The sequence below is a fragment of the Daktulosphaira vitifoliae genome, unplaced genomic scaffold (assembly GCF_025091365.1).
Source record: "Daktulosphaira vitifoliae isolate Bord-2020 unplaced genomic scaffold, ASM2509136v1 Scaffold_1, whole genome shotgun sequence".
Classification (NCBI taxonomy): Eukaryota; Metazoa; Arthropoda; class Insecta; order Hemiptera; family Phylloxeridae; genus Daktulosphaira; species Daktulosphaira vitifoliae.
The window spans coordinates 78,228,269-78,252,844 of NW_026099572.1; the positions used below are offsets into that span (position 1 = coordinate 78,228,269).

Sequence of the window (24,576 nt, forward strand, 5' to 3'; positions counted from 1 at the left end):
ACCTACATTTAATTTTTGTTAAAATCATAAAAATGAAAATCTAACCTAAATATATATCTCAAATTAGTTAAAAACACAAAACTTTAGTCATACACGAAGAGAAATTTAGAAAATTAATATAACTAGCAATTCAATAACAATCCCATCGAAATTATATTTTATACAAAATCATATAACTGAAACTAAATAAGAAGCATTATTAAAAACGAAAGATCAGTTGGACTAACATCAAATTTTTAAATATTTAATAGATAATTATGAGAAATATATAAGAAATACTATATTTTAGTTAAATAAAACGCAATATTTGTTATAATATTTATGAATTATTTAGAAGATTGGAATTTCAAATGGTAATCATTTAATTTTATTTTTTGCATAAAATACAAGTGTTTTGGTTTATTTTAAAGAAAAAACACATGTATGTCATATTACGCATATACAACTAAATATTTAATAAAAAATTATTACTAATATTAAGAGGTGGACGTATAAATTAATACAAAAAATATCCTCACACAAACTATTGTTGTGAATAATTATTATTTTTTTTTAATTTCACCTTCATATGATGTTAAGTTCAAAAAATCTTGTGTTGTTTTCAATTACTATAATAAACCATTATTTACAACATGTTTATTGTGACAGAAATACGGTAATATTCAAACAATTTAAAAATTAAAATTTTTCTTCATAATTTATCATTAACAAATATATACTTTTTAAAAAGGATAATTTACATGAAATTCAATAAAAACGCATAGTAAAAAGTATTTGTTATCTAGACCATAATCAAAATTAAATTTTATCAATCTGCACTTAATTAATTTATATTTTACAATATATTCTGTCTCTATACTATTATTAATATGCGTCACTATATTTTAATAAAAAAGTCAACCAATTATTATTTTTTAGGATTGTAAAGTATATGAAGAACTCATTAGAGTATTCAGGATACTTCCAACGAATTTTTATTCTACTTTACACTCCGTTTTGAATGACACCGAGAAACGGGTTTCTTCTAAGATGAAAGATTACACATTATCTACGCCAATCAGGACTCTTGAGCATCTTCAATTCAAATCCGACAGTTTGAAGTGTTCTTATGGACTTGTTGTATTTAAAATGTTAGAGCACTTACAATCGATTCATTCAACTTGGAAACATTACGCTGTTTTATATGACCTTTATGTACATCGAATCTTGTCTGTCCTTTACGTTAGTAATATTTCAATCCCACCAACACTTTGGCACACAGCAGTAGCATTAAGTGTATCTATCCAAAATGGAAATAATGATATTTATAGGCTTTACAAAAGATCGAAATTGACCGTACTCAAAAATTATTTAGCAAAATGCATGACAAATAACTACTTGCCACTTATATCATTAGAAACTAAACTTTCTTCTCATCAACTCGGCATAGAAACAAAAAAACTATATGATGAAATGAAATTATCTAAAGATGACAGTTATGAACTCGCTACGATCTATAATAACGGTTTTAAACTAAATATCAATAATGTTTACTCTAAAATACTAAATCACCACAAATTTTTACTACTTCCTGGGAAATTTTGTGCATACGACTTTTACGATCAAAAAGAATACTGGAACGTATTAACTACGTGTGTAGAATTAGTTAGAAATAAATGGTTATCAGATTTCACAGTAATATTTCTTTACACAAATTTTATTAAGAATACATTGTTGATGCTGACATCTTTTGTAGTATTGAAACACTGCATATATATTCAAAATATATTATTTGATAAAAGTGTGTTTCTGGGATCTCTTTCAGACAACATTTCAGATATCATAAAATCATCCGATCATATTTTAAAACCTGCAATAGATACAGTGAATGCAGTAGGTAAAATTTTGGATGTTAAAGATCAACCCTTTTTTGAACTAGTCAACACTCATTGGACCGCAAACAACGCAGAAACACGTGAAAGTTTCATTGAGTTTACCTTATATGTACTAGAATCATACCACTTTTATTTCAACTCTTTACATTTAAAGTCAAATATTTTTGAATATTCAAATCAAATTTACCAAGAGAATATTGAAAATATCAAACATTTAGTTATATTACTGAATAACTATATAAAAAACGTAGAAAAACATATGTGTCCATTAGATTTTAAAGTAATCCATTTTATTGAAAATAGCCTTCGGGAAACAAATGAAATGAAGTAACTACAAAGTCAGCTCGATCTATTTAAAAGTTTCTTTTTGTAGCACAGTAACTTCTTAAAGAGTTAATGTTGAATAATTTAAAAGTTTTTCACAAACAAACGATTGACCATTTAAAAATTTTCGAAAAATCACCAATTTTTTAAAATTTAAATGATTTTTTAACAAGTAAATTTTTTAGCTTCGATGCGAAGCTGAGAAGGTATTGGTTTTACTAAGATGTGTTTTTTTTTTTTTTTTTTTTTCTGTTACCACTTTTTCTCAGCTCTCACCGAACCGATTTCTTTCAACGATATGTCAAAAGATCACAAATCGTATATAGTCGAAGACATTACCCTTAAAAATTGAAAAAAATTCCCTCGTTCCCCGTAAAAGGGGGAAACCTCCAAAAAAATTACAAATTTAAAAATCGCTAATTTTCGAAATTTTTTCAATTTTTTTTACTTAAAAGTGCCATAACTTTTTCAAAAATAAACATATCAATATAATTCTTTTTTATATAGATGCATAATATCATTACCTTTCATTTGGTATATTTTTTTCATAAATTTAACCCTTAACCTGCCCACAAGGGGGGATTTAAAATGACAACTTTTTCACAAAAAATTAATTTTTTTAACTTAAATTTTGAAAATGTTCCGGAAGGTCTGACACTTTTATATATATCTTAAATTAAAGCTAATGTAATATACTTTATCATGGAAAAAAAAAATTTCGGACTTTATTTTATCTTCAAGGTGAAAATGGCTACCAAATGCTATTATTGTGTGAAAATTCTCAATTTTATTTTTTACATTTTTAACATTATAATGCTATAACTTATTGAAAAGTGTATTTATCAATATAATTTTTTTATGGGAAATACTATTTTCTAATAATCTCTTTTTTATTCGACATACTTTGTCTTAATCAGGATATTAATAAGGAACTAGCAGTTTATGAAGCTTTTGGAATAATCCACCAATTTTTTAAAATTAAACACTATCTAAAGATTTGCATCGAAGCGTTTTTTTTTGATAGTGATTTTAATCACTGTCAGATATCATTATACTTGATCCAACTATGCCACGTCACCACTGTGCCGCGACCCCCCTGTGCTGGGTTTTTTAAATTTTAAGTTATTAAATAGTTAAAAATTTAGATTATATTATAATAAATACATAAGCTACTTTCACCTAGCTGATTCTGTGCCTCAAACCTTGTCTTGCACTTATCTCTAACTTCTTAACTTCAAGGAATTTTTAAGAGAAGAAAAATCATTTTACAACTTATGAAAATTAGCAATTTGAAGTAAAAAATACAAACCTTGATAAAATTGACTCGTAATTTTTTATCATACACCCTTTTTTTTTTACAAAAATTATTTAAAAATTTTAAAAATCACTTTTTTTATTTTATTAGATTTTAGATATTAGTCACAGATATAAATTCTTTGTAAATGTTTTTATATGTATATAAATAATTGCAGTTTACATTGATCTCCAAATAAATTTAGTTTTTAATCACCACACAATTAATTACAATTTGATACAACTAATTTCAGAATTAAATATACAATTAAAAAAAATTAAAATTATATTCAAATTAAATAGTTCGATGTATTTCAGTGTTGGTTTTAAAATACTATTATGTTATATCTATAATTTATTACAAATGCATACACAACCATATGGCTTTTGAAATATCACTGAGAATACGTTGTATATAACTTAAAATGTTTAGGAGAAACTGCTATTTTGGACATTAGCCAAGGGACGTTTTAGCTTTTGGATAACATAATTTCATAGAGTAAATTGAATGTATGCGCTCTGTTCATATATCTATTAGTTTTGTACTCGAAAGCACCCATTATTATACGACTAAAACAACAATAAGAGCTGTGGTTTAAAGTAGATTTAGTGCCATAGTAGAGCTTATGGCAAGTGTGATTCGGTTAAAATTTACAATGTTCAGTCTTACAGTTATCCTGTAATAAGAAGAATATTTTATTTTTAATTCAATAAATTCAATAACATCATTGTTTAATATTCCATCAGTATCTATTTAAAACTTTTTTCCTGCAACCATAAATAGTATCAATTCTATTAAATTAACTATCATTAATAAAACAATTATTCTCTAGATAATTGAATGTAAAAATACTGGTCTACAAAAGTATAAATTATTTATAACCACCAACACAGTATATCATCAGTTGGGTAATTAATAGAGACTTAAAGAGAAATGATGGTTTTTAAATTTAAAACAGATTCAATATATAATTAAATTTCGAAAAAACAGAATGCGAGTAAGGAAAACAAGGTAAGAGAAAAAAAAATGAAATATTACTGGGCTAGGTTTATTGGATATTCTAGCATAGCAAAGTTAGAGAGAAGAGAGAGGAACAACTTTGTAGGGTCATCCATCACAGGATAACTTAGGGACTGCATTCCACTGTTATATCACATACGGGTATAAATATATATTTCTCTATGTTACTGACTTGGCCGCTGGTATAAGCATAGGAACATCAAAATATTAAATTCACGTAAACTTGGAGTAACACGTATCTTAAAACCAACTAAACTAGCAATAGTCGATTTTCATTAACTACTCATCGTTTTCCAATTACCAACATTGTTTTTCGTAACCTTGTGTACGAATCAATGCTTGTTTGGCGAGTTCACATCTGCCACCGAACATTTTTGTAAATATTCAACAATATTTGTTATCGACTTATGCGATGACTTTTAAGTTTGATAAATTTCCATTTTCAAGTTTCTGAATCACATCAAATATTCGTCATCGTAATTCAATCACGTTATCGGGGGCTGACACTGAAAGAGGAATTCCCGTATTAGCATGGAAAGGGATCACATCCGTTGCATAATGGTCTCTTCCGTACCCAGCTTTTTAGTTTATTTAAATTTTCGATAATGTCCTTTTTCCTATATTTGACCTAAAAGTAGGCTTATATTTTTGTTTTATTTGCAAATGCTAAGTGTATTTATTTAAAAACCACTTTGATGAACGCATAACAAAATACTTTTATAAGAGTTAATAGGACAAAATAAATTAAAAATTCATAAATAATCATATGGATCACAATATTTTTCTATAAATATATTACAAGGAAACTACTTGTCCTGTTAATTGTCTTTTTCGTTTTGATGAATCCAGTTAAGTAAAATATATGAATTTTCACAATTATTTAGTATATTTAATGTCATAGAAGTAATATTTTTTATTAGACGTCAAAAAAGTAAAACGAGTAATCAATAAAAAAAAATATTCTCTATTTAAACTTACTTTAATTATGCTCCAGTGTTTTCCAGTCAAAGTAATTCAATGTTTAAACTCATTATATAAGTTAGAACTACAAAATATCTGTAAAATGAAAAAATAGTATTAGTATTATAATATTTGTTGAATTGACGCAAAAATATTATACCTCAGATCATAGTTATAATTAAATACCAATTTAGGCAATAAATAGACAATAAACTTTTTATTGATTGCCAAAGCAATAGACTGATGGGTTCATTTATATAATATATATTTTTTAATTTGTGTAATATAAGATTCAAGAGAAAAAGAGTGCTAAATAAAAAATCACAACACAATACACATCGCAGCAATTAGAATTTTTTATTTTTATTTTAAGTAAAGTGTTAAAATAAAGAGAGACTTTTTTATAGATGAAATTATTTTATTTATAAAAAAAAAAAGTAAAATAATTTTGTAGTTATTTTCTAAAAGCTGATATATCACTTTTTCAAGAAACCAAATATACATTTAAAATTTCAATGCAGTCTTATAAAAAATATTAAAATATTTTTATAATTTTTTGACACATGAAAGACACATCATCAATATAAATTGGAAGATCGCAGTGTGGAACTACTGAGATCAGCGTTGGAAAGAAATTAAGAATAAGTAGGAGTAAGACAAAGTATTTAGAGTACGAGTTTGACAAAAAAGAACACGAGATAGGTAAAATGAGTGACAATTGCGAGAACGTGATAGGAGAAGTGAAAAGTTTTAAGTATTTAGGATCAGTTGTGCAATAGAACGATGGTATTGACGAGGATATTAAACACAGGATTAAGTGAGGGTGGGTGAAGAGGAGAGAATCGTCTGGTGTGTTATGCGATAAGAGAACTTCAATGAGGCTGAAAGGTTAATTCTAATAGACTGCAGTGAGACCAGTTATGATGTATGGTTCAAAATGTTGGGCGGTTGACAAGAGATTAGAATAGAGAATAGTGTTACAGTAATGAGAATGCTTAGATGAATGAGTTGAGTGACAAGAGAAGATGGGATATGGAACGAACATATAAGAGGGAGTATAGGTGTAACGTCAATCGTGGATAAGATGAGACAAAATAGACTTAGATGATTTGGTCATATTATGAAGATAGAGGAATCGCAAGCTGTAAGAACAGTTATGGAAATAAATGTTGGGGAAAGAAGAGGTAGAGGAAGACAAAAAAAGAGATAGAGGGATGTTATTGAATGTGCTATGATGACGGCTGATTTACGTGTAGATGATGTGGGAGATCATGTCAAGTGGAAGTTTAGGATAAGGGTGGCCGATGGCAAGTAGTTGGGATAAAGGCGGGGAAAAAGAAGAAGAAGTGTGCCACACTTCGTAATATATTTAAAATCGAAAGTACTTAAACAATTCAATACAAACGTTTGAAATACATTAAAATATTATTTCTATGGTCTATGGTAATTTATCATTATAATGTTTCATATTTTTATAATATATTTTTTGAATTAATTTTTTATTTAAATCTTATTTATAGCTTGTTTAGTTGTATTATTTAAATGAAATTTGTAAATTATTCAATTTAATAACATAAAATATACATATGTGAATTGAAAAGCTTAAGTAAATAACCTGAACGTTATATTGCGATAGAAATAATTGAATATAAATATGGAAATCACACTGAAGAAAAAATCAAAAATTTTTTTAAAATAGAAACTTTTGTGTAGACTCTGTCTATTGTATGTAGTCTAAAGTGCACATAATACACGGTCAAGTAGTCCAACGATACAGCTACCGATAGGTATTTCTACTTCAATGATTTTTTACTGACTTCCGGCATGGGCATAGTATAAAGGGATCGTAACTTTTTTTCAGTCAATGACTTTTTTATTCAACAATACAAAAAAATTATTTTCGCAGGTACTACTTTTATACTTTGATTCATACATTGCAATAATACTATTACTAGGTATTGAAATACAGTTGTGCGTGGAACCGTGATAATACATTGTAAATAACATAATTGGTATTTTTGTGTAATGTTTAACCTATACAGAGTGTTCAGTAAGTAAGGAAACAGGTTAATTGTTACAAACAATGAAAACAATAGAAACCCGTGCCTCGATCAAAATTCAAAGTCACTCATATAAAAAGCTTAATCGTCCTGAACGAAAAATACTAAAAGTAGTGCTTGCAAATTTTAGAAAAAATAATACCACCTCTAAGTAGAATTCAAAAGAAATAATCTGATTTAAGGTAAATGATTAGACTATTATAATTGAAAAACGGTAATAAAATTACGGATATTTTTAACTCAATTATGTATATTAACTCAAAAGAAAGATATAATATAATAGAAGTTACTGTTTGTTGTTTTAATAATAATATCTCTCGGAGAATGGGTACGAGGGTTCTCGAGAATAATGAAAGTAATAGAAAAATGTAGTGATCTTTATGTATTAATTCAAAAATTATCGTGATTAATTGTCATTATTCATTATTATGGTATAATAGGTATATAGGTATAAAATAATTATCATTATTATTCATTTGTCATTATTATTATCAATTGATATTAATAACTACACGAGTACTGACGGTTATCAATGATAGGTGAAATGGAGTCACCTTATGTAACTATCCAGAGTAGTATATATATGAACCTCCAAAGTAGCTCCTGGCATACACACTTATCAATAATCTAACTCTGCCAACTAGCTCCATACTAACATCACTGATTTTCTTTAATTATTATTTTATTTTTAGTGATCACTTAATCTTTTTTTGTCCCTACTTAAACTATGAACTTAAAAGAAATTATTAACTCTAAACCTTATTAATTTAATTAATACTACTGTATACATTGATATTTCCAGCGAATGTTTAAAAAATAATATGAGTCATTTTGTTTATTTGAAATGTGATCAAAACATAAGTGTGACTGCTCACTTCTTGCATATGAATTAGATTAATGAAATCTAATGATGGGAGTATACTATCATATATTTAAGCCATTTTTAGTCCCTTTTATTTTTATATTTTGCTCATTTTTATAGGTATAAACATATGCTAGGTGTCAGATACGCTATAAAAAATCTCTTTAATAAAGTGTTTTGTGTTATTTATTACATGTTATCTTATAGTAATAATACCCAATTCTTGACAATGATTAATTATTGCATTACAATATTGATATATCTGTGACAACTTTTACTATTATTTTTGTGAATTTTATCATTTATATGAACATTTAAATATGTAATATAGTTTATTGCTTAACAGATAAGAATCGTAATGAGAGGTCAATGTATCATAACAATTAGGTCTTATGCAATATATATATATATATATATTTTGAATTCTAATTTTCACGTGACACATATCTTTAAGATATAGGAATAATATTTGTTAAGTATTTAAGATTTGCCAATGTAATCCATAACGTTTTAAGCAGCGAATCACTGTGTACATACGTTTAGTAAAGTCTGCAGCTAACTTTGTAGTAAATAAAATGCAAAAGTGTTATTAAACAATGTATTGAGAAACGTGAAACGTTTTCGACATAAATTTTAGACGTGAATTGGTTTTACATTATTCATACAAATAATTTATTCGGATAAGTTCATAAAGTTTTAACAGGTCGGAGAAAAGATAAAGAAGAAAAGAAAATCAGTATTGCGGCACATCAACTTTAAAAGGGTTCCCGGACACCTTTGGCATATTAAAATATTTGGTTGTAAAACGCGTTCACATTATCAATATTATTATACACACTTATTTGTACACATATGTAGTAGTATTTCGTAAATATATATATATATATATATATAAATAAAAATACGGGTAAACTTTTATTAATGCAAAAGATTCAAATTTTGAATATGGTATCCGTATTTTAAATTGAAATGCAAAATTAAATATGCTAATGTTAATTTATTTAATTTTAAAATCATTCTAACAGAATCCACTTAGTTATTACTGTTGTATTTTTGTATGATCAAAATATAAGATCAAATATTACCAACAGAATTTTAACAAAAAGAAATTTATATTACACAAAATTAAATTTTTAATGTTAATAATTCATAGTTGTTTAATAAAACATCACAATAGCTATCAGTCATTCGTAATCTTATAAAATAAACATTTACATTATATCAATAAATAAAGAGTGTACTTATTTTAATTCTTGTAAGTCAAAAATATTATTGTTATTTATCATTATTTATTTTTAGCTTTAATGCGAAGTAGAGTGGGTGTCAATTTAACAATAATGTGGGTGTTTTATATCTGTTCATAAAAGATCTCAGCTCTTACTAAAAAGATTTATAAAATAATACTACAAAAACTTGATTTCAATTTAATTGGAACTTACCGTCACTTTTACTATAATTACAAAATTTACTATAATATTAAAAAGAATTTAACCGACCATTGTTCTACTATAAGAAATGTTTTATCAAAGAAAATATCAAAATTTAAAAAAAAAAAAACTTTATTTTTAACAAATTGAATCATTTAACAAGCATCGAATACTTATATGACATTTAAAAATACATAGAAATGTTAAAACTACAACTAAATAATTAATGGTGAAATTTTACAGGTTTGCATCGAAGCGTTTTTTTATCTACACTAGTCTCAACCATAAAGCCACCACCTCATTGTGCTAAGTTGTTTTACTATTAATATTTGTTTTCTAAATATTATTGATACACATATGCAAATAAAATGTCGAGTAAAAGATAAGAATATTAATAATTTTCTCGACTCTTTCGAGTGAATTCTAACGGTTCTTTAAATATCATTATTGATTAAAAAAAAGTTAAAATGGGTACTGAGAGTGTATCTTTTAAAGAGATCTTTTAGTAGATTGATGGGTAGAATGGTACAAGATAAGTGTTAGTTGCACGGGACCGTATTGAAAGATGTCGTGTAGCTATTGAAGTTTAAACGACTTAGGAAAAGATAGGGCGGGTTAAAAAACGACCGACTTTACCAAGACAAGATAAGCTTTGTATAAGATACATAGGAAAGTATAAGTAAATAAAAGAAGTCGAATAATAATAATAAGCGATGAGAAAAATAATGTCGTGAAATCATTCATCATTTCTCGTAGGGGTGGAATATATTAAGAAGTTCGGTTGTTAAAAACGTTGAGCTGTCGGCATGTAAATGATATGAATAGTAGGGGAAATTCGATCAACTGTTTTGGGCGAAAAATATTAATTTATAAATATTTGAACGAACCAAAGAAGACACTACCGTTGCGCTGGTCGACTCCTCCTGGCGAAACCGACGAGACCTCTTTGCCAACGGCGTGCAATACGTTGACCGCCACCTCGGTGCACTCGAGGTTTTTATTTTACTATAATTACTGTCCTTTTTTTAATGCCATCATTTTTCTCCCCTCGCGATACGAGTTGCATTGTAAATGAGCCGACCGTATATATTATGTAGGTACCTAAAGCGATACCGATAAAGTACATACGCGTTTCCGTCGGTTGGTACAAATTGGCAGAGTATTGGCCGTTGGTGTTACGCCAAACTTATTGTGCACGCCAGTGGAAAACAATAACGGACGGCGAACGAGTCTGTACTCTCAGTTTGGAAAAAGAGAGAGTGAATAATTACCAGCCATTCGACAGTCAAACATTATTAAAATCGTAATTAATTTCGATGTCTGCGTGTAATAATGTAATTTGTTTTCGCGCTTCCCGTTTTGAGTTAAAAGCCACGAAAAAGTTATGAGTGAAAACGATTTGATTACAAAGTTGGCAGTTATTTCGGCAGTAAACGTAGATTCATAAATGTGTACACTTCGATATGGTTAAAGTTTCTGATTTATAACCCCAAAGGATTTCGCCCGGCGAACGGGTGAGAAAAACGGATTACTCGTGTCAAACAGGGTAGTGCTATCGTTACCTTCAATGCATACGGTTACATAACTTGTTTTATAACGTGCAATGAACAAATTCATATTGAATTCAAAGCGACGGATTTTATTTGCGTATATTAATAATATTAATTGGATTTTACAGCTGTTCGTTACCATATTTTTTACGCATTAATCGAACTATCAAAATGTAGCACGATTATTTTATCCGCTGGCCTCTCGACTTCTCTTAAAAATAATAATAATTATTCTTGGAATCCTTTAGCGTCTCATTATATCAGTTATTAATTTTTCAAGTCATCCCTTATACCTTAACAGCTTGATTTTTTTTTAACAGCGACGTTAAAACGCAATTTAACTAGCTCTTGAGATAAAACAATTGGTATAATTTAGAGACTGACTGGTGGATAACAACTTTTGGACCAGTACTTCTAAAGTTATTAACATTTTTATGTCTAGGCGGGAACAAAGGTGCTAGTAATAAATATTACCATAGCTGCGACTCATCACCAGCAAATATTTTTAAATGGTTATAACTTCCGAAATAATCAATTAAAAATTGTTAACAACCAGTCATTTTCATAATTAACTCTATAAGTTAGTTAAATATGTGAGTTGACATTAAAGAAAAACCAGAACGTGCATTTAAATTCCTATTCGAGTCATAAAACGAAAAACTAAAACTACACTGTGAGTTAACCGTGAAACCTAAATTTAAAGTAAAAACGACATATTTTTTTGCGGGGGGGCTGATATCATATCATAATCTTAACCGGAAATTGAATGTTTACCTCCAATGTTTGAATGGTTTTACAAACCAAAAATTGCAGATATATATTTAAATGTATAATTAAAATATTAGCATTGATCAAATAACATCTACACTACTCTCTGAAAACCTAAACACTTAATATGATTTTGAATATAAAGAGGAATTTTTTACAAAAATTCAATTACAGTAAGTACAATCTTACTTCCTAACTACTTTTTAATCTATTTACATTACTTCGAAAAATGTCTCTAAACTTAACACGCTGCAGATATTACTGCAGCGAATGTGTGTAAATAATATAAATTATTAATTGTAAAGAAATGATTATGTTGATTTGCGTTTAAGGAAACCTTGACTGTGTTGTAGATTCCTCTCGTAGTATATCAACCACAAACTTGAATGCTTCACAAGCTTTTATGATTAATTTGGCCGCGCAGCTCTTGCGGGTTAAGGGCTGAAACCACAACTTTTGCCGAGGGCAATAGTTGACGTGACGGTGATGCGCTGGCACAATATTTAGGCGTGATAAATATCTGCCGGTTGTGGTCACCAACACTTCTACCGCCACTACTAAACATGTGACGTTATGCAATTATTTATTTGTATATTCTGTGTTCGTAAATCAACAGAATACGAGGTCCGCTTAACCAAACCAAACTGACGATCAATATTGCTGCGGGAGAACTATGTTTCTGCATATCTTTCAATAAAATAATAAAAATAAATGCAAGTGAAAAGTTTTTAAATTTCTATAACTTTATCCTATCGGTATTTTAATTTCACTAATCGATTTTATTATAGTTAGTAGGAGTCGACAGGTAAAGGTTACACTGAGCGTACTAAAAAACTCTGCACAGAGGGGGCGCGGCATAGTTGAAACAAGTATAGACGATATCTGACAGTGTTTAACGTCTATAATGGTACGCTTCGATATTTTTTGCTGAAACAGTCAGTCATACAGTCAAATAGCTCATTATAGTGAAAATTATTGAGGTAAAGTTATTCTTTTCGACAAAGTACTCTCAGAAAGCTTCAATTAATTATAGAATAAAAGTGGTTAGACGTTCCGAAACATTTTCAAAAATTGAAAATAAAGTAATTTTTGTGTTTTAAAATTTGCGAATTACTTACACTTATAGACGGTCGATTTTTCTATTTACAACAGTAGTCGCAAAAACTTTTTTTAATATTATAATTCACATGAAATGCTTAATTTTATATAGGTTAAAAGGGTGCAGATAATTAGAAAACATTTTTTTTTCTTTCAAACACTTAGTATGATTACAGTTTTCATCGGATTTTCATAAAAACAATACTAAAGAAAATTTATTGTTTCTAGTTTTTTTTTTTTATTAAATTTAATTAGAATCCATGTTTAACAAAATAATGTTATAGCAGTTCTAATATACAGAAGAAAACTTTTAAAAATTCCATTTGTTACAGTAGCGTAATTTTTAGATATTTTTTAATTTCAAATTCTGAGGGTTTTTTTTTTTACAAATTTTCGGCACTGGTAAAGTCGACTAGATTAAAATTGGATTCCCGTGATGCAAAAAACTAATAAAATCTGTGGCCAGCGAGAGCTGTAAAGGTATTGGTTTTGCTATAATAAAACCAATACCTTTTCAGCTTCGCATCGTAATTAAAATTAATTAATTTTAAACATTGCAACGAATGATAAAATGTGACAATATTATCAGGTTTTATTGAAAAAATAACTGATTCAAGGTGATATTATCACAAAATAAAAATAATTTTAACGATATTTATCTGACTCGCTCGAAGGAAAATAATAAATTCAACTAGCCTCGTGTTCGTACTAAAAGATCAAGTTTGTATACGACGAATGTGTAAAAAACAAATAATTGACGAGCGCATTTTTACTGCAAACAATATAGAGACAGGCTCAATGGATACACGGTTGTATAGACATATGTAACAAATGGAGTGGGGGAGAACCGAGAGGGGGTGTTTAGAGAACGTGACTTTTTGCTTAACACGCGTCCCCTGTGATTCTAGTACGTTGTGGCGGCAGCATATACACAATAGGAACATAATTTACGACGGTCCCGAAGGTGCCAACTGAGAGCTGCTATATACACACTCGTTCTTTCCACATCCGCAAATTCCCCTCACACCAATAGTATGAAACTTTTACGTATATATTATGTCTGTATGACCCACAGCGGCAGTGAATCGTAAAACACAAAGTGGAACGGTATCACTCTTCATATTTAATATCGTCGTATTTAAAATTATCTTGTTGAAATATAAAACATTGAGTACTTAATCAAGGAAAAGTTAAAGACAAAGAAATGGTTTATATTGAACGGTAAACTGATAAATAAGCAAAAATACTGAATATTATTTAAAAAAAAAGTCGGAAAACACGGGTGAATGATATGCACATAAATAATTCATAAAATATTAGTTTTTAGGCTTAAATCATAAGAAAAAGAATGACCATCTGATCTAGTTTATTGTGTGCACGATATTTGACAACAGGATTTTTTTCATTATTGTTACGTTTTCGACTTCTTTAGTTATTAACGAAAAAAAAAATACTGACTATGTTTTACAATTGATAACATTATTAGCATTATTGATAACTGCCAAAAAAGTAAAATCGACAGTGAGCTGTATTAAATTCCATGATTTTAAATAATTCCGAGTCAAAAATGTTTAAATTAAAAGTTATGATATTAACATATATTTATAGATAATTTTGTTATCTTTAGTTTAAATAAATACTTGATTAGTAATATATACTGTGATCTGAAAGCGAAATAATTTTTTCAAACAATTAATTTTGGCTAATAGTGCTCACTTTTTAAACGTGAATTGTTTTCGAATCCGATTGTCATATCGAATAAAATATAGTATCTCATCTTATTAGAAAAATATTCAAATTGTTTGAAAATTATAATAAAAGTAAACATTTATAATTGTTTTTCATCCCGTATTGAGCTACGGCAGATAATTTTTCAGAAAGATGAGCTGATCAAAGGAGCTAATGTAATCTGTTCTCTAAGAGCTTCTTCTTTGCCTTAGCTCATCAAATATATATAATTAAAACGACTTGTGATGATTCCAAACAAAAAAACCAAAGCGCATCATCCTCGTATACTTAGTATACGAACATAAAATGAAGAAGCACATTTTTTTAAAAAAAAAAAAAATGTTTCTTCTGAAATAAATACTATGCCTAAGAATCAGCAAGTTTCACAAATGATTGTTAAGAAGCTAGTAATTAAAGAAACTTGGGTTTGAAGACTGTATGATTATGAAATCTTACAGTACTAGTAGTTTAAGGAATTAGTTTTTTTCTTAAATGAGTGCCAATCCCATGAATTGTTCAATTTTATTTCATTTGTTTAATTTTTTATTGTAAATTTGATAAACTGTTTTTCAAAAAGTTACAATTCCTATTAGACATCAATACTTATTATAAATCAAATTTTCTACATAATGATAAAATACTACAAGTAAAAAAAAAACTTATAATCCTTTAATGTATACTGAAGTATTGATATAATGACTGCGTGAAAATTTTATGTATAACATACAATATGAAAAAATAACTAAAAAAATCAATTGGAAAGAGCAACAATATACTTCAGTAAATACATCTACTAAAATAACGTACTATAGTAACTATGGATAAAAAAAAATTCGATTATAAATATTTCTCGAATTTAACTTCACACATAAATTTATAAATATGATGAAAACACAATGACAAAAACTAACTTGTAATCACACAATGTAACTGTGAAATTAATTTTTTTTTCTATTATTTCTTTTGACTGTATTTAATATTACTTTAATGCTAAAAGATATTATCGTAAATATTTTTTCTTTCGATACAAGAAAACAAATTTCTTGGAATTCTTCCAAGGATTATTTAAAAACGGAGTTTTTCATAAAAATGTAGCGGATACGGAAGAATAAAACATAGGTATGCTGCTTGTGACTTTTTCTACTCAAAATAAATACATTTTGTTATTCAATATTTTGTGTTTTCTTTTAAAATAAAATACGATTTAATGTGAGAATATTAATTTTACCATGAAAATGTTAGCTTACATTTATCACTTTTAAGTTCTTAACCTTTTTAGAAATTGTTTCTCTACATACTGGCAGCAACAGTCATTTGGTGCTGTCAGGAATTTCAAGGACTACTTTGTTAATTTTTCTAAAAATGGACCTGATTAACTTTCTTGTTCCTTCAGTGCTTAACACCTAAGAGACAGTAAAAATGTTGTGTAAGTATGCAGTTGTTTTGGATTTAAAATGAATTACATTCTTAAAATAGTTATATTTTTTATTTATTTTCAAAAGTAATTTTACGTTTTCGTTTTAATAATATATTATTAGCTTAAAACTTCAGTAAGGTGGATCTAAGTTTAATACCCAAAAGTTTACTAGGGTAGAACTAAGCAATAGAGTTTACTATGAAGCAGTTAGTTTGTATTGCCGTGTCAATGTCAAACGGAAAACGTTTTGTCGGTAGGTGGTTTCAAAAAATTGCCCAGTTTTTCTCCGAGAAAAACTGTTCTCTGGAGACGTCTAAAAGGCAAGGGCACGGCACATCAGCGTAATTTCAAAACTTTTTCACCTCCCGATCTGACGACCCCCTACGTCTCCGGGGTGCACTTTCTTTCTTTCCCCCGACAGCCATCGTTTACTCATACGAACTAACGGTCTAGGTTCCATGTCCGAGAGCAATTCATTTTCAAAAACGCCCTTACACTGTCATATCTTATGGCTACCGCTCTTCCAATTAACTAGCCAGACAAAATGACATTATAACTTCAAGACGCGTAACAACAATGGCAATAATAAAGGGCGACTTATCTTTAGCCTTTCGCTTTCTTTGTTGCAATACAACATCAAAGATGTATTTATTGTGGAATTTTCTTATTTTACATTTTCTTCGTTTTAATTAATGTCAGATATTACGTGCAGGAAAAAGAAATTATTTACACTAGATGACAAAATTAATTAATGAAAAATAAACGAATCCCTTGGTTAATATTATATAGTGCCTTTTAAAAGAATCAACAGAAAATGAGACCATTAAGGAAATAAAAAAGTAATTAAAAACGATTCATTCGTCGAATCAGCGAAAAAGACTGAAAATTATACAGACAGTATTTAATGTAAAATATTTTTTACGCCCATGACAGTATGGGTGAAATTATTTTATTTACAACTCTAAAGTGACTGACAAGTATAAGGTATGCATTTGTAAATAGGGAAAAGTCATACTTAACGAAGCGCAATAAAGCCTTTACCAAACTTCAAAATAAACTGATTACCGTTTACTATTTCCCTTCGTTATTTTCCCATTTTACGCGGAAAAGCCAATCTTATCAGAACACCATCCTACCCCTTATATTTTACTACCTGAGGTCCATCTACCAACCCTCTTCATTTCCATTCCACCATCTTCGTGACTTCCATGCACGTCGTCACGTCATTACCTTCACACATCTCAATACCTTCCCAATTTGTTTTCACTCGCACTATTCAGTAAATTAGGACAGAATGTCCGCCGTATATTTTCTTTTACTAGTTCTCGTTTACCTGGATGATAACGAGGAAGTGTAATCATCCTAACTTTGCCAAGTTAACCCTCGAACGATACTTTTAAATGGAAAGAATGAAGTAATAAAGTGAAATTGGCTACTTAAATTTTTACATTTATGTGATGAAGCCACACTACGCGTTCTTAATGCAAGAACATTAGGAAAAGGTAGTATGAAATTTTATTTTAAAAACTAGCACACTAATAGAACATTTTCAATATAAAGTATACTATATTTTCATTTATATTAAATAGAATAATCTTTATTGGTGTGTTTTAAGTGATAACATCTAAATGAAGACTAAGTAATACATTATACAATAGTAGTAAATCTTGTAAAAATTTTAGACTATTATGCATTCTCATTTGAAAATGTTCATTCAATTGATAAATTTTACATTTTTCAAGTACAACATTTCATTTAAATTTATTTTTAATTAAAATTTGGCATTTAAAAATATAATAACTATTTATACAGTTGTATTTATTTGAAATAATATAATTTACATGACATTGAATACCATTAAAATAATTTTTTTTAATTATTTAAATTTCGGTTTATTAAATAAAAGTTCTTGTTCAGTTTCAATAATAAAAACATTAACCTTTTTCAGAACTGTGAATCCAGTACACAAATGTAAAATTTAACTTAATTTATCAGTACTTTAGTTATATTATTTTCACAAAACAAATGCTTTGAGTTCGTTATAAATATTTAATTTTTGCCAAATAGATTTAATAATAAATAAACCATATTTAAGTTAAGTAAATTATTAACAGACAGCTAACGAATATAATTACACATGCGCCAATACAAAATAGTTGCAAACCAAAAAAAAACATACTTATTATATTCTTGAAAATAAATATAATGTATCTATTTTAACACTCTCAAGTTCCACTAAGATAACTCGAGTTTAACGAGTGCATGCTTGAGGAAAATTTCTTTATACAGACAATTAAGATGTATATAAAGGTACAGAAAATGTATTTATTACCAATTGTGTAAGGTTATTAACTCTAAAGAGCAATTTACACGGAAAATTTTTACGTTAAACGAACTATACCTCTTGAAGTGTGCATACAAAATGGGGATTTTGTTTAATGTTACACATTGAGAATATATTGAATATTTTAACGTTGTAGCGACACAGCGTTTTCAGGTTATCATTCCCTTGGGGTGAAAGTCATATTTTAACGATGGAAGTTATTTTTATATACCTCACAAAGTTCTTCTCCGTTAAAATGCTCAAAATCAACAGAGATGTAATTATATTATGTATTAAATTAGCAGTACATTAAGCTTCAGCTTTAAATTGTATTATACTTCAATTTAATTTATAATCAGGTTTAAAAGACAGTTTAATATGAAAATAATTTTTTGTTTATCTACTTATTCGTAAATAAATATTTGTTTTATTTATAAAAATAAGGAATTATGTTTAAATCAATTTAGCAACTTAATAACTAAGTAAAAATACAATCAAACATGTACACATAAAACCACAATTAAAGATCTAATATAAACGTACTTCTAGTATCTTAGCATAATTAAATTTCTAAAAAATTAAGTTACAATATTGTACTTTATTTTAGCTTCTATGCAAACTCATAAAATGCATTTTATTCAGTTCCATACAAATTAAACATTGTTTTATTTTAGTTGATGGACGACAAAAATTACCTTTAATTTATTGATATCACGACAGCAAGTGTTCTAATAAAAAACACATATCGCAAGAATTTTAAATAATCAAATTCATTAAAAAATAATAATATATCAGAAATCGTTTCTACACCATTTAGTAGTCGTTTATCATATTATCGAGGGGTGACAAAATAATTGAAATTGGCTTCACCCAATCGCTATGTAGCTTAACTTGATCTACGATGAATTTTAGGGTTTTATTTACGTTCCACGAAATCTGCACACGCTTTGGTATTTTATAATGGATTTTTTCTTTCGCACGCGAAATTGCAGTTTACTTATTCCATTATTTTCAAGACCTCCTTCTTAATAATCAGACATATCATATTGTTTTCTCATATCTATCTATATATATATTTATATTTGCCATTCTATGGTTGTCCAAAGCCATGCATACCGCCAAACCCAAGCCCAGCACAAATGATAAATGACAGAGTTCATAATATCGAAGTAGACTTCATTTCACGGTCCGCAACTTTCCTCCTTTACCCTCTCATTGTTGTTACCCCTGTAGTTGTTCGTATTCTTTGGGACGCAAATTTGTCATAAAACAGCCTGCAGTAATTGCTTAACCTCTGGTCGCATGCGGTGCAACTTGCATAATTTAAGACAATAACTTATCTAATAAGGCGAGGAGGATTAAGTGTATACGCTTGTTTTTAATTTTTTGAATGATTTTTATATTATTCCTCTGTTAAACAGTTATCACGTATAACATACAAATTATCAGAGTATCTAATTTTATTCTAAAAATATCAAATAAATTTAAATTCAACTTTCCAGTGTTTAATAAAGTAAAAAGAAAAAAAAGAGTCACACTTAACCCTTATTGGGGCAAGCATGATTCTATCAGTTAAACTATATTATTAAAAATTTGTGCTATTCTATGTAATGATATCATTTATTTGATGCAAAAATATAAAAATCATTAATTTAAAAGATATAATTTATAGATTAAGCTAGGAAATATATGTATTTATAAATTGTGTAAAGTTATTCTGAATCACCAGCAGCCAATACAAATTATTATTAATTAACATGAAAACTGAGTAATGTTTAGTTACTCAGGCTATAGTTTTGGTGAATTAGGGTGTTTTCCTCTAAAATGGAAAATATTCGTACCCTACTTTAAAAATCTACGATAAATTTGTGCTAACTTGGAACCATTTAGAGTGGCTCAGATATAATTTAGTAATACATTTAATTCCTAGCTATAGACATTTTTATGTAAATCATTCAAGTTTCACGTTTAACTATTTTATTAGTTACGTCATTTGGCAAAAATAAATGATAAATTCTCAAATAATTAAAATTATTTTATACTTAATTCATAAAATCTGCACAACTGGTATTATAATTATCCCAATATACAAATGAACTGAACAAGTGTGAAATCTCATTCAAATAAATTATAGTATCTTCTTATTATATAATAAAACATTTAAAATAAGCTAATGCTGGAAAAATTACTTAGCGACGTACAATTTTCTAGTTTTTTGTTTTTGATGAAAAAACACGACGACGCTATTCTAAAAAGGTTGCGAACACGTGAAAAATTTTTTTGCACGCTGTAAGCGTTTAAAAATGTCTATCAAAAGAGCCCACTGCCACCAGCGTTTTTCGATATAAATCCTAAAATTTTTACCAGGCCTACCCAGAGACATTCCAAAAGTACCCCAAAAATTACTCCTAACGGAATCAGTGGCTTTCCTATAAAAACAGCCCGAAGCGTCTTAAACACCTATGACGCGTTGCAGGGTATCGGGTCTGGGGCGGACCTCAGCTAGGTGAAGCCTAGTTATTTATATTATTTCATCCTATAGTATACTTGAAATCCTTAAATAGAATTTTAAAATTTTCATGAAATTTCGACTATGCTACAATACTTTAAAATATGGGTAAATATGATCTAGAAATGGCATTACATACCAATACTTTTTATGAACGGCAGTGTAAAGTTTGTAGTTAATCGTCTATGAAATTGCAAAAAATTAGTATTTAACCATATACCAAACGGTATTAATTTTTACAAGCGAGTGATAAAAGGTCAACCTAATTTCAACAAAAAAGAAGGGCAAGTGTAATTTTGGGGTAATTGCATACATTATATATTATATAATGTATTATTTTTATTTTTCCCGCTTCAACATACAATTTTGATGTAGAATTCGTTCAGAAAATTATGATTAATTTCCCTCTAAAACTCACTTTGCTTAATGACGAGAAACCTGAGTCACTAACACCCATCGTTTGTATTTTTGACCGTTAATATTCATCTTCTCTTTATGCCTGGATGTTTAATGGATCCGCGAGATTGTTTTAATGGATACCGGTAGCTGCTGACAATGAACGAAAATTATGGTAATTTTATCCGAGTCTATTCATTGTGTTCATCACGTGCCGCAATAATAATATAGTTATGTTAAAAATGTATATGAATGGAATTAAGGTATTTAATTCAAATAATAATTTTGGTTTACGTTAAAGGACATTACGTTTAAATAAAATTAATAAAAAGTTAACAGGTAGAAATTTTATATAAACATTTTTATAGATGGACACAAAAAAAAAATGTTTACCAAAATATCGTTTATGTAATACCTTCTCGGGTTCACATCTATGCCAAAACTAACTGTAACTTAAAAAATATTAATTTTGATTTTTTTGTTATATTAAATAAATTTTTCAAAATACTAAGCACTTGATAATATTTTCATATAATTTTTATTTACCATAGAATTTTATAATTCTATGTAATAAGTTAATTGTGATTGTTTACATAAGTAGGTAAATTAATGATATTTAGCTGCTAAAATTTGACTTTAATTAACTTATAAAAAGTATCATTGCAATAAACGTTATTACCAACAAGTTAATTTCTAATAGTATTAGGTTTTTTACAAATATACTGGTATGTTATTTATCCATAAAATAATTTCCGTAACTTAAAAAACGGTTATTTCAATAGTAAAATAATTATTTCAAACAATTTATTTAAATTTTATATTACCTGAAAATTATTTAAAAAAATAAATAAATTACAATACTTCTAAAAATAAACAAACAATTTGAAATAATTTATAACATTAAATATTATTATACTTTTAATAAGATGTTATGATAAAATGTTTAACTAATTTATCAACGATATTTAAATGAAAGTGGATTATTTATTGGAATAATTAAATCAGAAATAAAGAATAATTCTTTTTTTTTATTGGTATAATAATTATACCAATTACATCAGTTTAAATAATTTATAATTTCTAAAATTTTTGTATTTAATTTTTATCATCGAAAGTAATTTCAAATTTCTTTTTGAAAAATTGAAAAAGCCCCAGATGCATCGGCAAAATTCTTCAACTATTTTTATTTTTGACTAAAATTAACTTATTTAACTATATTATCTAAATCAAACTTATTAAATATTCTTTGCATTCTGAGGCCATCAAAGTAGAAATGCCTCTTTGATATCTGATAACTCTTGAAAAAGGAAAATTTGGGGTTGTCATTTTGGTAAATGAGATCCTTAAAGGTAAACATTAGTCAGTTATTTTTATTTTGAACCTCTTATCAAATATTAGTATATTGGTTGAATCCCTAGAGTATATTTGCTGATATTGTTTATCTACAGGAATTACCTTTTACAAGCATTGCAATAAAGGGTTAAATACAATACAAATTCTTATCTTCAACTATACGTTATACTAAAACAACAATACATTTATAATTTTATTGTAGATTGGAGTAAACTATAAAATTAGTTTATGTTAATTAAGTGTTACTTAAGACAAAAAGAAATTCAAATAAGAAAAAAAAATTCATAACAAACCCTGTATTATATTGACCACTTTTTAAATATAAGTAAATTAATTTTTTTTGGACATAAAACTAAATTCATCAAAAAAAAAAAACCCAAGGTACTAGTTTTTAATATTTTAATTACAATTTAATTTCAATTTTGAGTATTATAATCAACAAAAACAAATAAATACGCACTCCAATTGTTTAGCAGTATTTAATAAAATAGATAAACAGTCCACTTCAAGCAAGTAATATAAAATGGAATATAAGCATAATATTGTGTACTAACTATAAAATTTAACGATATATTTTTAACACAGTTTGTACTTAATGATTATTTCTAGGTATTAAAAATACTTTATATTGAATGATATTAATATTTTTAGTGCAGTTCTTTGCTTATTTATTAAAAAAAACTTAAATAAAAACATTATTTCAAATAATCAAAAGATGACATCAAATAAGGAAAATTTTAACATTTTATAAAATTTAAGAGAAAATAGTCCACCACCATGGATCTAAATATCTTCATGGTTTCAGACAGGCGTGAATTTTATATTATATATTATATTATGAATAAATAATGATAAATCTCGATTTGGAGTGAGAATACCAACCACATTTATATGGCTTAAGAGGCCATTCTTTACTAGGCTAAATGCAATTGTTCATGTCAAATGTATATAAAAGGTCAAGTTGACTAAAGAAAAAAGGACAGGGTAGAAAATGAACAGGAACTACGGCACTTTAAATCCTAACAAATAAGAGAGAACGGTAAAAGAGACATACTCACACATACATACATATAATTTTATTTTGCTTTTTTCTTCTCCAGTACTTCTGAAGCGTATATTCACACTTTTATACTTATAATAAAAAGACATATATATCCCATAATATGCGGCAACTATTTATCAAAAAAATGAATGAAAACTGATTTTCAATTTTTTTTTCCACATCATAGTTATTTAACATATCTACATAATAAGTACAAAAATATAATATATTATTATACTATTAGTATAATTGAGTATATTATATAAAATTATACTTTTTCTCGTAGTTAATCTACGATTTTAATTTTCAAGTTCACATTTAGAAATTTCATAGGAGAAACAATTGACTAAAACATATTCATTTACAACAATAGTAAAAGATTTTTCTTAGATTAAATATCTCTGAAAATCGGATTATAGAATCCGTTTTTGTACTAAATTACGCAGAAAAATCATAATTATTTAAGGTCATCAAAAAATTATTTTCTGAAAAAGTTGGACATGTTTTATTATTACACAAAACCTTCAATTATTATTTTTTTTTTTTTAAATAATAAAATGATAGAACAACA

General features: G+C 27.5%; 2 protein-coding genes across 5 annotated transcripts in view; one reads left to right on the plus strand and one right to left on the minus strand.

Moving 5' to 3' along the window:
* The window catches only part of LOC126896012 (semaphorin-2A), a 205,632-nt gene that overhangs the window by 163,338 nt on the left and 17,718 nt on the right, over positions 1-24,576 (minus strand). For all 4 annotated transcript variants that reach the window (XM_050668419.1, XM_050668415.1, XM_050668416.1 and 1 more), the window contains exon 2: positions 5,491-5,568. The gene's annotated coding sequence lies outside the window, so the exon portion shown is untranslated. The remainder of the gene's footprint in view (positions 1-5,490; positions 5,569-24,576) is intronic.
* On the plus strand, positions 566-2,205 carry LOC126895623 (uncharacterized). The gene is made up of 3 exons (XM_050667723.1): positions 566-655; positions 919-1,954; positions 2,126-2,205. Exons 1-3 carry the CDS (start codon positions 569-571, stop codon positions 2,203-2,205), a joined length of 1,203 nt encoding a protein of 400 aa, XP_050523680.1. The 5' UTR covers positions 566-568.

What these genes read in the sequence shown, in the direction of transcription:
- LOC126895623 (XM_050667723.1), top strand. Translation starts at nt 569, where the DNA reads ATGATGTTAAGTTCAAAAAATCTTGTGTTGTTTTCAATTACTATAATA. An exon ending in TTTATTGTGACAGAAATACG is followed by an intron (nt 656 to 918) that starts GTAATATTCAAA and finishes ATTATTTTTTAG; the next exon opens with GATTGTAAAGTATATGAAGA. An exon ending in CGCAAACAACGCAGAAACAC is followed by an intron (nt 1,955 to 2,125) that starts GTGAAAGTTTCA and finishes TAAAAAACGTAG; the next exon opens with AAAAACATATGTGTCCATTA.